The 17,577-nt window shown below is 57.4% G+C and overlaps 3 protein-coding genes and 1 non-coding gene across 4 annotated transcripts; 2 read left to right on the forward strand and 2 right to left on the reverse strand.

Annotated features, from left to right (window-relative positions):
• Positions 1-2,190: 2,190 nt before the first annotated feature.
• On the reverse strand, positions 2,191-6,365 carry BXZ73DRAFT_102155 (uncharacterized protein; the record flags this gene model as incomplete). The annotated part of the gene is made up of 5 exons (XM_048015129.1): positions 2,191-2,289; positions 2,337-2,465; positions 4,304-4,815; positions 5,188-5,437; positions 5,796-6,365. The coding sequence occupies 5 exons, from the start codon at positions 6,363-6,365 to the stop codon at positions 2,191-2,193; spliced, it is 1,560 nt and encodes a 519-aa protein (XP_047876985.1).
• Positions 6,366-9,328: 2,963 nt separating this feature from the next.
• BXZ73DRAFT_78163 (uncharacterized protein) lies at positions 9,329-10,253 on the forward strand (the record flags this gene model as incomplete). Its single annotated transcript, XM_048022820.1, has 4 exons — positions 9,329-9,499; positions 9,552-9,656; positions 9,718-9,781; positions 9,982-10,253. The coding sequence occupies 4 exons, from the start codon at positions 9,329-9,331 to the stop codon at positions 10,251-10,253; spliced, it is 612 nt and encodes a 203-aa protein (XP_047876986.1).
• Positions 10,254-10,384: 131 nt separating this feature from the next.
• BXZ73DRAFT_t118 lies at positions 10,385-10,456 on the forward strand. The gene has a single exon. It is a non-coding gene; the product is annotated as a tRNA-Ala (tRNA).
• Positions 10,457-12,097: 1,641 nt separating this feature from the next.
• BXZ73DRAFT_102157 (cytochrome P450) lies at positions 12,098-14,065 on the reverse strand (the record flags this gene model as incomplete). Its single annotated transcript, XM_048015130.1, has 12 exons — positions 12,098-12,241; positions 12,282-12,426; positions 12,484-12,562; positions 12,617-12,662; positions 12,719-12,805; positions 12,856-12,975; positions 13,037-13,152; positions 13,212-13,363; positions 13,428-13,502; positions 13,596-13,628; positions 13,691-13,823; positions 13,876-14,065. The coding sequence occupies 12 exons, from the start codon at positions 14,063-14,065 to the stop codon at positions 12,098-12,100; spliced, it is 1,320 nt and encodes a 439-aa protein (XP_047876987.1).
• Between the last annotated feature and the right edge of the window lie 3,512 nt (positions 14,066-17,577).

Raw genomic sequence — 17,577 nt, forward strand, 5'->3', positions numbered from 1 at the left:
GCAGAGAAGGAGAGGGGAGGAGTGAGGAAAGAGGAGGGGCCAAGAGCTATCGCAACAGCATCCAGATCTCGCGATATCATCGCAAGATCTGCCGCCCGTCTCGCAACATACCGCAAGACGCTCAAGGGATTGCGATGCCGCTGTCACATCACGGGAGGCATTGCAATCTAATCACAAGGCGGCTACGAGAATCTCGGCTCGCGAGGCCGATTTGAGTTTTCCGACATGCCATACGGCGCGGGCTCAACTGCAAATACGAACCGTGCTCGGTCTTGGACAGCTTTCGTCTCCTTCGTTCTCTAGGCACGCACGGTCACTTCTGAGATGAACGCGATGCGTTACTTATCCAGCCCCGCTATACATACATGCCGCCATCAGTCTGATTCAGCAGGAACCACGTCGCCTTCGTTCCGACCAAAGTGCACTCCACCACCCCAATCCGCCCATACCACCCTCGACCCATCGCGCGACACCACCACCGTGCTCACGTGTTTGGAGTCCAGCGTCGGCAGGAGACGGTAGAGGCACCCGTTGTGCGTGCTCCAAAACCACGATCGACGGTATTTTGCGTCCTCTTGGCCCACGTCTCGGTAGGTGCCGTTCTCCACGAAGATCCGCACCGGGAAGTCGCCTTCGACGATATCTGAAAGAAAACCTCCGGTCCGTGTCTCCACGACGCAGCACGACCATGTGGTCTCAGACGGCTCGGCGTCCGCGACGCACAAGGCGCGCTCCCCGTCCTCGGATAGGGCTATCACCCCGAACCCTGCATCAGGAAAAACCCAAATCTATAATGAGACGTTACTGAGGCTTATAAGGGCTAATGAGCCCGATTATTGCGTTATTCAGAAGTATTATTATTCGCTTACCCATTTGCTAATGAGAGACCATTACACGGAGAAGGAAATATTAGTCGCAAGAGCAGGCTCTCACCACGTGCATTTAGTCTCACTCATGTCCATAGATCGCTGCTTCAAGCACTGGATATCGAGTAGTAGCACTAATCACACATAGAATATAGCGCAATCACGGATGAGCATTGATTCAATATCTGACATCCAGACTAGACCAGTACCTAGCTACAGCGATATAGAAGTCCATATCAATGAGCGATGATGATGCAATGCAAACGGTGCCGTAGGTGCGCGCGTAGAGACGGGGAAGTGCACGACCGAGAATGCGTGCACGGGGAGGGATGAATACCAAGACGAAGAAGCCGTGTACTAACGAGGGTGGGGCTGGGTCCGGCGCGTGCGCGCGAGCGGCAGAGCGCGGACGCCGCATCCCGAAGCACATGTGGAACAGGTGCTGGCGCACATGGTCTTGTTGGTGCTTTTCGCCGAGCGTGTGGGCCTCCTTCGTGAGGTCGCCAGTTGGGTGCGCACGCGAATAGTGTGCACGCCGCTCGTTTTAGAGACGACCACTCGCGCCCACCGCTGCCGCGACCAGCGCAAGGGCGGCCCTCTCAAGCCTTTCGCACACCGTCTGACGGCGCACGAACCGGCCCTCCCCTTGTCTGCGTTTGGACCTGCTCCCGCGCCTGCGCCTGGGACAGCAGCGGGCGGGCCGTCGACCTTGGAGACGACGAACGTGCCCTCGAGCGGGACCGTGTGCGCTCACGCTCGCTGACGACGTACCCGCGGGAGACGGTGGGGAGGATGCTGCTGTCAACGTGACCCCTGGCGGGACGTGGATGTGAATGACGATGACGATGACGTCCTGGGGGCGGACGCGGCCGTGGAGCGCGCACTCGCGCCAGGCCAGCGCGTATCACGCGGGGTTCTGTGCGTGCGTGAGGGCATGTATAGGGGAGAAAACGGATCAGCAAGCAGAGCGGACGGGGTGAAGTATGCTACCTCACCGGTGACATAGATGTTTGTGATCCCAGACCACATCCGCTTGATGACCATGACCAGGTCCGTCAGGCTCGCCGCGTGAGTCGTCCGGGTCGTGCTTTTCGTCAGCCTTGTTCGAGACAGAAACCGGCGGGGGGCACACCGTGACCGTCGCGCCTCAATCCATCCGTCGCACTCTTCAAATACAGTGCGAGCCCTTCCCTTCTGGGCATTTGCCGGGCACGAAATGACCGCAAGACGAGAGCGGACACACGCCGCTGGCTGCGCTCCCCAGATGCAGCGGCGGTACATCGCGGTGAAAAGGGGCACGGGCGGGAGGTTGCGACAGGGGCACTCACTGATTCCCAAGATAGACGGATGGTCCGCCGCGGTCGAAGACTCGTTGGCCTCGGGCAGAGAGGTGGACGTCAACGGTAGCGCGAATGAGACCAACCTGGCAGATTAGTAACTTAAGGGAGCTTGCGGAAGCGCGAGACATACCTGCGGGGTGCGCGCGGCGGCGAAGGAAGAGCTCTGGGACTCATTGTCGTCCTCAAGGCCGTGGAGGAAAAGGAAGAGGGTGCGACCCAGGGCGTGGCTGATGAGGTGGGCAAGGTGGAGGTCCGAGAACTGGGAATTCAGCGGAGAAAACGACGGGGAGTTTGACGGAGGAGGATGGAGGAGGCGGCGGCGGAGGCGGAGGCGGAGATGTCGATGATGGTCCGTGGAGACAGCTGGAGCCCGGCACCGAGCGGGGACGCGCGTCGCGCGTTGGGAATAGGCGCTAGTGTGGCCGACGGTGACCGGTGACCCTTGGTGACCGCGTCCCGTGATCGCGTCCTCAACGCGTTCATGAGTGGGCGATACGCTGTCCAAACTCCCGTCCAGTCTCCCCTATGCAACGCCCTCTTTTTCTGGTTCTCGCTTCCTCAGCGCTCCCTGCCGCATCTCGTTCCCAGCATACCACTATTCCTGTCCATCAAGCCTCCCCGCATTTGCGTACTTCGACTGCCACAACCACCATCTGGCTTCGTCCCAGGCCCCCTCCGCCCCCCCGCTCGAGCTTGCACCAAGTGGCCGTGAGTTGCCTTGCAGCCTTCATCGCCTACGCACGTAACGCACTCCATCAAACGCGACTGCACACCTCCGTCAGTCTCCCTCTACCTCCTTCGACGACCAAATTCCTGCTTCCCCGCGCCTGAGGGTCGTCAGTTCATCGGCCGTCTGCGACAACACCTATTCCAATACATAGTGGACGATCGCCGGCCAAGGCATGTTCGCGCTTCACGAGACCAACCAGATGGAGCGGTAAATGCGCTCCTACCTAGTGCACCACTCCTTACATCATCACGTCTGCGTCAGCCTGCGCTCACAAACAAGACGCAGCAACCGCTCTCCACTTCGCCGCCAAAGCCCATCTTCCCTCCCGCCACCATCCACGCTGGTGCCCCGCTGTATAGTGCGAGCTCCTCGCGTAGCTTGTACAGCACGCGGCACACCCGGCACCTCCGACACCCCGGAGTCGTCGATGTCGACGTCGCATCCCCCGCGTCGAGCAAATCCCCATCGACCCCGTTCGGCTCCCATGTTTATTTCCCTCGAGGTTCTCTACCACCAGATGCTGGGTGCGAAGATCAAGAGCGATGTGGTCATCGACTCGCGGGTGCACCTGGGTGAGTGCGAGTTCCTGACGCTCCACAACAGCTGCTGAATATCGTCAATGCGCTCGTGTGCGGCTTCTTCGGGGGGTGCGATGGCTGCTTCCCCCTCAATCCGATCGTCGTCAGCGCTTTAGCCGTGATGGCACGTTCAACACTTATACCCAGCTCGCCCCGGGCGCAGTCATTCCTGACGGCGCGACGTACGGCCCGCACGTGTCCTCGCACGACGACCCGTCGCCCGACCTCCACGTGCAGTACAGCGGCGCGGCGCCCTCACTGAGCATTTCCGCACCAACTGTATACGCCCAACACGCGCCGCACATGCACTCCGCGAGCAACGCTGTGATCACTGCGCCCGACTCACTCACGCGCGGTTGGATCCACACCAGCAGGTCTACTCGTCGGGCTGCAATGCTCCCGTCTCACCCACCGCGCCCAGCCCGTGATCGCATTTGTCGCACAAGGCAAGGTTGTCGTAGTACTTAGAACATGAAGCAATAACAGTTTAATGAATGATCTATCTATGCGTGCTGATGTGTGGGCCGCTGAACAGTGGGGGATCATTGTATACTGGCCGGGATCCAGTCGAAAGTATCATAACTGGCTAACTGCATGTACAGATATCCACTACACCCACTCAAACATGTCAAATTATACCTCATCCACCCCATTAGGGAGGCAATAGTTCAACGTAGTGTCTAAAAACTGCGGTGAGTTGGAACAGCGGCAGTATTTTCGCGTATAGGGGCTTACCAATATTTTACCTCTCAATAGGGATTTGGGTTTTTCCTGATGTGCTAGAAGGACCCGCTTGTATGCCGCGAGCGGAGTTCCCGCGGGTTCATCGTCCGCCCCGGAGTCGACTAGGAGCGTGCCGTTAGTGGTCACGGCGAGGACGGCGGGTGTGCCGCAGCCTTCCTCACGCCGCAGAACGGCTTGGAAAATCTCGGCGTAGTGTCCAGGGAGGCCTTCGACGTCCGCACCAAACCGCGGCTGGTATTTTGCAGAGCTCAGATCCCAAGCCTCGACGTATTCACTAGCCATGTTACAAAGGACCTCGACCAGAGCATAGAGGCGGCCGTTGGAAATGTGCACCGATAGCCTGGCGTGTGGATCAGATTTGTCTTCAGTCATGCGGCAAGGGCGTTTGAAATGGAGGTGTTTCGTGTTCTCCGGGTCAACCACGAAAATGTCTCCACCACGCATCAAAGTGAGGATGTATGCGCCGTCCGGAGACCAAGCAGAGGCTAGGATGTCGTCACCCATATCCACAACCGACCTCTCTCGCAGCGGTCGGTTGTAGCCGATCGGCACTTCGTCTGCGTGGGGTAGATCGCAGATGTGGAGATGTTTTCCGAGGGGAAAGATCAGAACTGTGCCAGAGGGGGAGAATACCGGCGAGCTTTGATGATCCTCTGGTCGATTGGGAAGATCTTCATCCACATCATGCCACCGTTCAAGCACGGGAGGACCCCCGGTTCTAGCGTCCCAGACCATCGTCGATATTCCATAGCGAATATCGATATCTAGAGTCGATACTGATTTGCTGGCTGCCCAGCTTCCATCTGGAGAGACGGCGAGGCAATCAACGCAATCAGGATGACCATATGATGCTGGTGCGATGGTTGCTGAAATAGAAAGTGACGGAGTCAGAGACAGGAAAAGGATCACATTTGCAGAATATGGCGCACCATAGTTCTCAAATACTATATGGAGAAGGTCCTGTTCGTGCAGAGGAGACAATAGGCGCTGCAGCCACATTCGGAACCGATCACGGAGGTTCATGGTCGAGTTTTTGATGATGAAAGTGATACCGAAGTTCCCGTTCGAGTATTTCGCGTGATTTTGCACAAGCCGTGAAAGGTCAAGGGAAGTATCCACAGCGTATTTCTGGTCGATGTCGAAGTGAAATAAGTATGCGAAATCGCTGTCTAGAATGATCTGCAGAGAACACAGAGATTTTGGAAAGTCTCCACCCTTGATGATCAGAACGTTGAGCCCTAGCTCTTCCCGAAGCTGCGTTTCTCGGAGTGAACACATGAGCCCATATGCGGTTAACTCCAGGGAAATACAACTAATGTTGGAGAATCCCGTTAGGCGGACGGCTGTAAAGAATACATTCAGCTGAAAGCTCCCTCATCTCTCAGGCACTGCAAAAGTACCTGGAGTAGTCAACCACTTAGACGTATTTACGATGGAAATCTTCTCACCGCGCGAAATCCATTCTGAGTACTGTCTTCTTATCTTCGTAACACATCAAGTTAGCTCGCACTCAGATGTCTGGATATAATTATCTCACCACAAAATTCTTCAAGCTGGGCTGTTTACCAGGGACGAAACTCCAATCGTGCACTGGTCTATTGTCGATGTCGTGGAACTCGGATAGCTCAAGTGTATCGAGGGCAGGCAGGGCGCGGAAAATCCGACGGACGTGATGGTGAGTGGGAAAGATTTGGTAGTAAACCATGAGTGTTTTGAGTGCGGTATAGTGCTGGAGACGAGAGAACACAGCGCTCGGGAAACGGATGCCGTCGTATTTCGAGTACATTTCTAGACTCGTGATGCGGGATCCGATGAAGGGGAAAAGAAATGCGAGCGCCGTGTGGGGAAAGTCGTCGGGGTCTTCGTCCTCGAGCCGGACGGCATGTATGAACCGACTCAACTGAGGAGAGTGCTCAAGCGCTGTACGAACGGAATCGAGGCCGTTCTTGCCATGGATGGTGACTTTGTGCCAGAGATTGAAGGTTGCCCTCGGAACCCAGGAGTGGCACACACGAGCGCAGGTGGAGAGCGTACGGACATCTTCCTGGATGCCGAGGTCATCGAGGACCCTCTCAGCGACTTCGGTTGGTACCGGTCGAGATCTCATCGAGGACGGTGGAAGTCGATGGGGATATACAGATGGAGAAGACATTCTGAGTTGCTGTGTGTGCCGCGAGAGAGAGGGGGGAAAGGCGTGGTGGGATATGCCATCGGATAGCAATGGCAAAGCAGCGCGACACCTGGGTCACGTTACATCCACGTTCCCGCCGAACCTAGGAGTCCCGGTCCGATTGATCCCGCTCTTCAACAAATACCTTCCCGACCCGGAAATTTCTACCGCAGACTCCGGCAGAAAGACATCTGGCTGTAGCTACGTTGTGATCTTTGCACAAAGTCTCCGATCTGGCGCCGAATTGCTCGGTAAGTTATGAACAAGTACCCCAAGGCGTATGTATTCATGTACCGACGCCCCACCCTCGAGCCTCGAGCCCGCTGTGATCGGCGTTGGTGAACGGGGTGGACGACGGAGCCAGGACAAAGGTCGGCGCTTTCCCGGAACCTCGCGATCTTGGTCCGTCGCCGCCTCCACATCAAGTGCACGGACGCAGCGCCGGCCCAGAGGTTATGCTGTTGGCACGTAGTTAGTACCCTACACAGCGCGCGGACTCGGAAACGACGTCACATACCCTCCAGTGTACTGCGCCGACAGCGACGTTCGACGCGCTCGACGCGCAGTCGCAGCCAGGGCGGGCTCAGGAGGCACTGACCCGGGTGCAGCTCCCTGGAGGAGCGGTAGGAATGAACTTTCAGTGAGCGTCGGAACGCGAGAACGACAGGAAGGCTACCAACCCAGGATCGACAATGTATGCCGCGGTGCCCTCCAAATGCCTGTCACCAGCGCAGACTGGCTACTGGCGAAGTGAAGAGATAGAGCCTGGCCCAGCAGAGACGCCACGAGCGAGTTCGATCGTCCCTAGCTATCCCTCACTGACAAGCCTCGCGCGACGCCAAGGATGGGTGCGGGAGAGTGTGGGGGTAGGTGGTGCATTGCGGAGGAAAATCCAAAAAAAGGAAGTCCTGGGTAGAAGTGGAACGTGTCAGCCATGATTTTAAGCGAAAGCAAAGTACAGCGCGGGGTGGACTGATAGGATAGAGGCGCAAACGCAGAAAAGAAGAAGTGAGCCATACCTTGCTGGTAGCCTTCTGCCAGTACGGGCACCGTAATCCACGCCGTCGAAGGGAAGCTTGCTGACGGAGAGCCGTCGAGATCCAGACAGAGCTTATTCGGCATTCGGCCGCACCAGAAATGCATGGGAAGGGAGCGTGGCGTATGCGGGACAGAGGCTAAGGCCCAAGAACGACGAGGCGACCGTGGAGAAGGTCCTGGGCTGTCCTGGGGCCGCAAGTCCACGCCCGGCCGCGCGAGCTCGCGATTGATGGCGCTTACATAATCAGCCCAAGGCATCCGGCGGCTTGTGGGGCCATCAGCTTGTCTCGTTATTGACTGCTCTACTGCTCAACTACTGTCGTCTGACGATTGAAAGACAAATTTTGTCGTACATGCAGTCTGGTAAGTCGCATTCAACGCCAGTAATAAGTATCAGTTTTTGACTGATCCGGGCCGCCCGCCCGATAGAGACACGTCAACAACTGCGGTCGCATCTAGAACCATGGACACGACTTCTTCCTATCCCGTACGTGATTCTGTAATTCCGTGCCCTTGCAAATATCAAGGATATCCTCAGTGCTACAGCGCCTAGATTCTCATCCCCCTCGGACATCCCGATCATGTCACTTCACGCAACCCTCTCCAATCAGCACGATCACGAACCATCCTGGGCCGTAGAGTCCTGTGAATTGGCCGGCCCAGCATACAACCACCTCCCTCACAACCTTGCGTAGCCGTGGACAATCCGACCCAGCGCGTTGCATCCCATACCCACTCTCACGTCTCACGTCCACATGGATTTATAGGTCTCAGAATGTGCAACAACTTGAACGCACCGCTGGCACATTCTAACTAATATCCTTTCTGCTCTCATAAGCGTGACGTGTTTTCAAGATGACGTGTGCCAACTTCTCGGCATTATGATGGGTCTCCGGCGTTGTACATAAGTACTCGTGGCTGCCAGGCTCAAGTCCCGAGCTTGACAAACGTGGGCAGCACGGCGACGGACTCCAAACTAAGTGAGCGCCCCCTGCCGTTCTTGGGCGTGTTCTAACACCGCCGCCCAGCATCAAGCCTTGGAAACCAGATCCCGAGACGGTACGCACGACTCAGAAGCGGCTTCCCTGGAATGCTTCCGGGCATGCACTGATGGGTGATCTCGAGTGAGGACCAAACAGACTGCTGAATGTGCCCAAGGCAGATGGCCATCCCATGGCCGCGTTCTGAATGACAACCATGGAAGGAGATTCCGGTACAGCGCCTAAGGCCCTACCAGTCCTTGGGCCATGCTTTGTTCCCGAGGTTTTCGAGGTGGCACCGAGTTTCAAGACGCGGTTTGTCATGTTGCCCGTCGCGGCTAACACGGAGCATTTACTCGTAACAGACGCCAACCCAATCGCGCAACGAAGAACCCCACAGCTCCATAACCACGACGCCCAGCTTCCGTCGTTCACCAAAACCGTGACGAGCCGCGAGGTACGGTAGGTCGCGTCAAGCCCGCCCTCTCGAGCGGCGAAGTGCCCCCACATTCGGACCCGCGCTGCTGTGCCTCCGGAGCGATTAGCTTCGGGGAGTGCAGTGTCGCTTCGCAGTCGCGCGAACGGATGTGACGCGTGCGCGCCCGGAGGCATTTCCATCCGAGGCTGCTGCCAAACACACCGATGGCGGGACGTCTCCACGCACAGCGCACGGACGACTGGCCTTACATCCACGCATCAGAGTCGCCCTGGGACGTACAAATACCTCTCTCGACAGACCCCGCTCACCAGACCCGGATCTTTCAACGTCTTCGAGCTCTCTGCTCTCGTGCTCTCGAAACCTCCTCTCGCCATCCGCTGTCGCTCTCCCCCTCGTCGCCGTTTTCGTGTACCCCGCTCGCACACTCTCCTCGACCCTCGGAAATGTTCGCCGCCACCCGCTCCGTGGTGTTCGTTGCACTGTTCGGCGCCCTCGCCCTCGCGGCCGCCGTGAAGCGCGTCGACGTCGCGCGCGGCACGTGCTACGACGCCGGGGATAACGCTTGCGGCTTGACGGACTCCAACACCGACCACGGCATCGCTTTCAGTCGCGAGGTGAGCCGCGCATGGCTGCCTCAAACGCTTCATATACTCATTCGGTCTGTAGTTCGAGAACGACAGCGTCAGCACCGACGACAGCAACAACGGCTGGTCGGGTTTTGACGGGGAGGGTCAGAACAACGGCAAGCGGGTGCAGGCGAGGATCGATAAGGTAGGATGGAGTCCTGCTGTTCTCCGTGCCTGGAACCTCTCCTGAAGATACTCGCGCCCAGTGCCTCGGCTGCATGTATCTTCCGAGTGACGAGGACGACCACTTGGTTCCCCAGGAGATTGGAGGTCCGTAATCCTCGTACCTGTGGACCTTGGCGTTCTGCTACAATTCTGTCGTCGCGGGACGATAATGTTAAACGACTGGAACTAAGTCTCAGTATTTGACCGCGGAGTAATGGGGAGGAGCAGCGGTGCGCCCAGGTTGGTATTCAACAGCACTTATGTGTGACCTGATCGTCTGCCATTCTTGCCACGAATTTCGGGAGCGGCCGGCGAGGGACAAGCGGTCAAAATGACCAACCAGATATGGACGGTACACTACGCGTTAAAACAGCCGGAACCGCCTCTGTGCGTGAGAGTTCCGGGGACCCGGAGTGGCGTGCCAGAAGTTGTTGGACACGGGAATTTTCAGTCGACGGGCCTTCTCAGCGCGGCGAGCATTGGGCAAAAACGGCTAATATCAGGAAACGATGTGGAGGTGAGTATGCAAGGCCCGGGAGAAACCAAGAAACAGTCTGAGCTATGGCTTTCTAGCTGAAAAGAAACTAAGAAGCATAACGAATACTGGGGGTAGGCACATGAAGTAAAAACTGCAGTGCGAGCCTTAATCTTACGTGAGTATGTCCTCTCAATGCTGAATGATTGTAAGCCTACGCACCAGCCTTTCAAGGGCACTTGGCACAGTGGTAGCGCGCACGCTTCGCATGCGTGAGGTCCAGAGTTCAATCCTCTGAGTGTCCATTTTTCCTACCAACGGGAGCACGCGTTCCGTTTAGCTGGGCACCGACCCGAAATTCCGTAGGCTGAATGCCCTTCATTTCATGGTCCGTACTACTCCGTGGTCCCTCCAGAGTCTCCGAAACTAGAGTCACGAATAGGTCGCTGCACAGCGCAGTTCCACGGACTCAAGTGGAGCGTGCTCTGACTGTGAGCCTAGATTCAGCGTCACCACGTTAGGACTGAACGGGTGAGACGATGCGCAGGACCTGTACACTGTGCTAGTGATTCTGAACTCCGATCCTAGTATACCGTGGAACACGCATAGCGAGTTTTCACAATCTCGGTTTGGGAGCCGGTATCATCTTGTTGTGCACCGCGCTGACGCACAGACGTTTGTTCGTCATATCCCATATCTTCAGAACATTGTCAGCGACCGTACTACGACTTGGGCACATACCAGTGGACACACCTCAGTCAGAGTTGACACTGTTCGTGAACCAAATGACTTCGTAAAGTTGACGATGTGCAACGTGGCACCCCTTATAACGGTGCGGAGGAACGCGTCAAAGCAGAGAAGTTGACTAGCTGAAGGGATGCACCTACAGTGGCGCAGGTGCGTGGAAGGTCGCATTTATGGCTTGCGATACTGACAGGTCCCATGTTGTTTATCGAGATGCACAGCGAGCGCACCGAGCGCCGCAGCGGAACACCTAGTTGTACGCGTATCAGCCGGCTCCCAGCGGCACAAGGACAGAGCCCGAGACGCACGCGTCCACGAGGAAGACGGCACATCCACCGTGCATCGTGTTGAGACCGTTTGTCATTTCTGGATTGGTAGGGCGCCAGCCGGTGGCCGTCAGACTTCCGTGAGTGCATTAGAGCGTGAAGCAGTCTTACCTAGGGTGACCACGATCTCACAGGTAAGTTTCGCCTGCGTCTTCCCGTCGGTCTTGTGGACGTAAAGCTCAAGTTCCTTGATGAGGACGTTCTTGGCGACGTCGCCGCGAAGGGTATGCCCATCTGGCCGACTTTGACAAGGTAGGCGCGAACGGTTGCTTGCTCTGCAGGGAGCTGAAGGCGTCTCCCTTGACGACGAGCCATCAGTGGCATGGTCCTAATAGAGAGAACGGGAGGGAGGGAGGGAACGCGGTCACTGGGAACCTTAAAAGACAGCTCTGATAGTTATACAGGCGCGAACCAGAATCGGATATCGGGGACTGCCGGTCGGGCGTCGGCGCACATTCACAGCCCGGTCTGGCGCGGAGCGCGATGTCGAGCAGAAGCGGTTCGACGGAATCACGGGTGTGCGAGAAGCATGCTAGTGTTCAGAGGCGCGGGAACTTCGACGCGAGACACGTCAACGCGACCACGTGATTTGAGACGGATGTCACATGTGGCCCCAAACTGGAGGCCACAAGTTCGAATCTCCCGAGCACGCTTATTTCCGCCCCTGCTACATACTACACATACCGAACGAATGCATGTAAACTGTGACGAATCATCATCCACTCATTCGTCTCCTCCGTCTTCTCCGCGCCCCAGTGCAAGTGAGCCTTCAAAGCGGGGTACAAGTTTGTACGGAAACTCTCCGAACTTGCTGGATAGCGCGAACACGCGTGAGCAAGCCGCAAATTCTGATGCATTCTGGAGTTTCTTACAGCGTCAGACCGTCCGAGACGGGCGGGGATTCTCCGGTTTCGGGACGCCGTCCTGCGAGGTGATGTTGTATACGGCGAGGATCGCACTGAGGGGGTCCACAACGCGGCGTCTGCGTAGTATTGCCTGGGCAGATGCTATCGCCGTAATCTGAGACAGGGATTCAATGACATGAAGGCGGTATGCTCACCGGCGGCCAAAGCCAAACACGATCCTCTTCACCACTGCATGCGGTCGTTCGCAATCTCTGCAGTGGTATCGTCCAGTCCGGGATGTAGCGTTCCGGAATGAATGAATCCGGACGGGGGAAGCGGTCTTCCTCGCGCGTCATAGCCCTGAGAGCAGCCAGAGTCATTTCAGTCACGCACAGGGCGGTCAGGAATATTGCGTACCAGACGTTCGCCACGATGGTGGTGTTCTTCGGGAGTGTGTAGCCTTCGAACTCCTCTTCAGTGCTGATGTACCGAGATGCTACGTGCAATGTATCAGCGAACACTTCAATTGGATTGTCGCATAGCGACGTACTCAACGGAATCGGGGGAACCCATCGCAAGACCTCAGTCACGACAGCCTCCAGATACGGAAGGGATTCACGATCACGAGTGTTCGGCAGACGGCCCGGCCAACGACCGCGTCTATCTCGTCTTGGGCCTTACGCTGCGCCTCGGGGTTGGCCAACATGGCCATCAAGAGGGTAGAGCACAGGGAGATCATCTACGACAATGGCGTCTGGTATCATGGCTTTCAAAGGGAGAGGCACTTACAGCAGGGTACCCGCCAGCCATCACAGAGAGAGCCGCGTACTGGGCGATATTTCTGTCGTACGGCGTCTTGCACGTCTGCATCATGTCAACAAGGAATGACTTCTCGGGGGCGTCTGAAGCCTGCTCGCCCCGGATCAACGACTCAACTCGCCGAGGGAGGCAGTAGAAGCACTGTACGCACCAGCTCTTTCGACACGTGCTGCTCCGACCATCGGAAAAGCGTGCGGATCTCCTGCCGGTAGCACGACACAATGCGCGAGACTTCGCTCCCCGCCAACCACGTGGGGACGTACTTGACTGCGCAGAATGGGTGAGCGCAGTCCCGAGCTTCGCGCTGGCACGACGAAACGACGCACATATAGGGAACATCTCTATCCACGCCGTGTTCGAGGACCCGATCAGCCCCGCCGCGTTGTCGCCGATCTTCACGGACAGCAGCATAAGCGCGTCGTCCTCGTCCACCGCCGCGTAGCCGATCGCCCACTTGAGCACCATACGCACGAACGCGCTTGAACCACGAGTCAGCCGGGGCTCGCAACAGTGGCGCGCGCGAAACGAAGTGCGCGACTCACAGGTGGATGCGCCACTCGACCCTTTCTGGGTCGCGCGCGGCGCGCGAGGTCGAGGACGAGCTTGCGCGCCGTTTCCTCGAACACGGGAAGGAGGTCGGAGATCGCGCGGGCGTTCATCGCGTCGTGCATGTGGCGCCGCTGTGGCTTGAACGACGGGTGCCGGCGGACGGGAGGAGGGCGAGCGCGCCGTCGAGCCCCGTGCTGCGCGAGGCGCGACTGTCTCAGCGAGCGCGCATTAAAGGATCTATGAACGGGTTACGCACAGGCTGAGCATGACGCGGTCGGGGCGGTCCGAGAAGCGTGCGGACTGCTTAGTCAGCAGCGCATCTGCGGCGTCGATGGTGTTGATGACGATTACCCGCCTCCAGAAGACGTTGAAAGAGATTAGAGAACTCTCTGGGGCCCGTTGTGAGCACGTAGCAACGCAGTGAATGAAAACTTGGCGTACGGAGCTCCTTGCTACATTGTCTAAACAGCTCATAGGGTTGCTTCTTGATGGACGCCGTGAAACGGCGGTCGCTAGTTGTGAGTTTGGGAGGGAGAGGGAGACGGGAGTGCCTTCGGCGACGAGCGACAGATAGTGGGAAGGTGGCGATGAGGCATAAGAGGCCGATGACGAGCGGAGCGTAGGCGTACATGGCGTTGGAGAAGTTGGTCCGTGCGGTATGGAACTTATAGGAAGCCCCCAAAACTCCCTGCATTTGTCGCATGTTCGGGCGCGGGCATGAAAGTCCAACAGAAGCAGAAGGACGTCCGGATCCTTTTCAGGACGCGGCCAAATTGACGATGATACCCCGAATGTCACGGTGCCTCCGGCGGCGGTGATTCTTGAGCGGCATGAAAGCCAAATGAGCACATCGGGCGCGGGTGATACAAACGCGCCGGTAAGTCACAGCTATGTTGATATTTTCAGCTCGCGGAGACGCCGTGGGGAGACGAGAGAAGGAATGGCATGTGGAACGTAATGTAGAACATCACGCACCAAGCCCGCGCGCTGATAGAAGAACGTTGGAATACCTGCCTTTTCACAACGGGCTGCGTGGATGACTTAGTACATGTGAACGTCAGAGAATCCTGACTGGAGAAATATTCGTTGTATCCGTGCACGTATCGGGCGTCAGATCGAAGTGGACGTCGACTATGTCAGTTTTACGTGCCCACCGGCTGTTCTAGTGCCTCTGCCGCAGAGACAGTTCATGTTCTGTTCTCGAAGTTCCCTATCAGCGTTTTCTGACAGAGGGCTACTTGGAGAAGCTCACCTGAGTGGTCATCTGCGCGTTGGCTGGCGGGAGTTCAGACCCAGTGAGAACGCCCCCTATCCGGAGCTATCTGGAGCTATATGCAGATATCCCCACCTATCTTGACCGATTGGTCCGACATTTAGCGCCAGAACTCTCTCGATTTTGACGCATTGACATGTAAAAGTGTTCTCACAAAGCACAAGCGTGTCTCCCCGAATTGTAATTTTGGAGTGAGCTGTCGTGCGCGCTCTCTCTCTCTCTCGTCTGTCCGCGGTCCGGGCGGGCGGCTCTCGCGGTCACATGAGCTTGTTCAACGCGTCTCCGCTGGAATGCCTCCCTTGAGACTCGCCGATGCGTGACATGTCGTAGCGGCCCCCGCGCGACGACGTCTGTGATATCCTCACCTTTTGGATGGGTCTGTTTGAGCCGAATGGATGAGGTATGTTCCATTTTCCGCCCATATGTGCTTGATTGTGATAGCTAGTATACTTTCGAGTCACCCGCAGCATTAACGGCACTGCGCACTCGACTTTTCGCGCCTCCGCGAGCTCCTGCGCGAGCTTGACATGGCATGGAGCACGCGCAACCTTTGGCGTCCCCCTCGCTTCCGCCAGCTCACACTCGCAGTTCATTACTGCCACCAAACACGCCGCGCAAGTCCCACAGGCTTTGCTGCGGCGGTCTTGGGGGAACACTTGAAAGGTCGCGCGGACGACAGGCGAGTTTATGTCCTCCCTCAACGGCTATAGAGGCACCCAAATCGAGTACGTGCGCGTGAAGTGTTCTACTTCACCGGCTCATACTACACTGGCTCACATATACGCTCGTTCTCCCCACGCTACTCTCCAGACCCCATTCTCCCAACACTCTGCAGTTTCCCCCGCCTGCTATTGTCGACCCCGGGCCTTTCTACTCCAATGCTCCCGGAATGACCCCTCCGACCCACGCACACGGCAGACATTGATCACGAAGGTGAGCCCATGCTGCCCGATTATCCTGCATACCACTTCCCATAGTAGACGCCTTCCGAACGTGCGCAGAGTCGTCAGTCGGCATTGCAGGCACGTGCTCAGGCAGGAGGGGTGTGTGGCCAACGGCGTCCTCCAGGCAGCCCAAGCGGCACCCATCCACGCCGAGGCGATGTGGCCTGCGACGCAGCCTGACGAGCTGCGTGCGCGCGGAGGCGCTGTCTGTTTCGTGTTCTCCCAGATGGCTAGCGAGCTGTCCCAATGCACTGCCCATGTACGACTGGCGAGTCACCGATATGCGATTCACGTGTTTGTCGGGCTAGACGCACTCGAATTCTAGCATCGTCGCATTGGACGCGCTGCGGCACGAGGGGATGATATGGGAGAGCATGGAGGACGAGACGATTGCCGAGTGCTACACTGAACCACCGCGGTAGCACCGCAGCTTCGAGGCTTCGCGGCTGCCTCGAGGGAGCAACTCTGCGAGGGCACGGGTGGGCCTCGGACGACCCGAGACTTACCCGTGCGGATCTGCATCCCAATCTAGGTAACACCACCGCCTGTAACTTGCTCAGCCACTGCACCCCCGAAACCATTTCCGTCTACCGTGCTCCGATTTGCGGCTATGTATATTGATCTGCGTGCATCTAGGAGCACTATTCATCTCACCTTGCCGAGAACGACCATGCAGCCGAGGTCGTTCCGTGTGTACCTCCCCGTAAGACTGGCGATGCCTCGGTAGCTCTGACATTCCTCGGAGCACGTCAAACTGTATTCACAAGGCTCCAAATAAGTCGGTAGGTTGAGATATCCATTGATTCAGTGCGATACAAATAACAGAGGACTCGCACACAGGAGTCACCCATCTTGGCACACACCTTCCCACACCTCGCATATCTCGCCACCATGGCTTCAGCCTCAGAGCCGCTCCACCCTTGCAACTGCGTCAAGGGCTGCGGCGGCCAGCTCAGGATGCTGACGACATCACAATGGAAATCCCATGCCAAATTCCGTCCCGTCCCAGCGGACTTGTTGGACGGGCCGGAGCCAAGTTCTGCACCTCCAAATTTTACTCGCGGACGCGGCGGCGCGGCGGCGACAGTACGTCCACGCCCCCGAAAGCTTCATACAAGCTCGGCTCGCTCACATTTTTATCGCCCTGACAGTCCAGGAGCCGCGGCAGTGGTGGAAGTTCCCCGGCTATGCCACGCAGTGCGTCAAATCGAGCCCGCAATGCTTCACCAATGGTGAGTAGAGCGCAGTTGGTCGTGACTAGCTGACTCTCCGAGCTCACGTTTGTACATTTGCCAGATTTTCCGGGGCTCTGAGGCTGGGAGTCCGAGTCATCCTACCCACCCGGTTCGCGTCCTTTCGTGCCCCCCACCCGTATAACTATTTATCCCATGCAATTACAGCCGCATCAAGCACAACGTTCCATCTCCCAACCGCCGCAGCCTATGCGAAGTTCTCTATCACCTCCGCGGCACGAGTTTGATTCGCCTCCACCATGGTCGCCCTTGCTGCAGCCACGAGCCTCACCCCCTCTGCAACCTCCCCTTCCGCAACCACCCATCCCACGATCTCCTTCTCTTCATCCGCCCGAGCCGCATGTCAACCCAGAGGACGAAGTGGGGGAGCTTATCAACCAAGAGCTCTCCGCTGACCCGTACGACGAGACGGGGGCCACACCAATCCCCACATTGGAGGAGCTCCGCCTTGCGATCGCCTTCCAGGATGCCATCAATCGTCCTGATACTCCACCGGTTCAAACCGTTGTCGATGGCGAAGATGACGACACTCGGGAGGCTGCAAACGAGATGGAGAACCGCCGCCTGAACCCGGTCCGCGGTGTTCCTTCGCTCGATCGATACGATATCGCTTCTCTCAAGATGTACCTCGCCAGGGGTGACGCTTCGCAAGACAATTACACAGACAATCGGG

The sequence above is a fragment of the Epithele typhae genome (assembly GCF_022376455.1).
Source record: "Epithele typhae strain CBS 203.58 chromosome Unknown BXZ73scaffold_30, whole genome shotgun sequence".
Classification (NCBI taxonomy): domain Eukaryota; kingdom Fungi; phylum Basidiomycota; class Agaricomycetes; order Polyporales; family Epitheliaceae; genus Epithele; species Epithele typhae.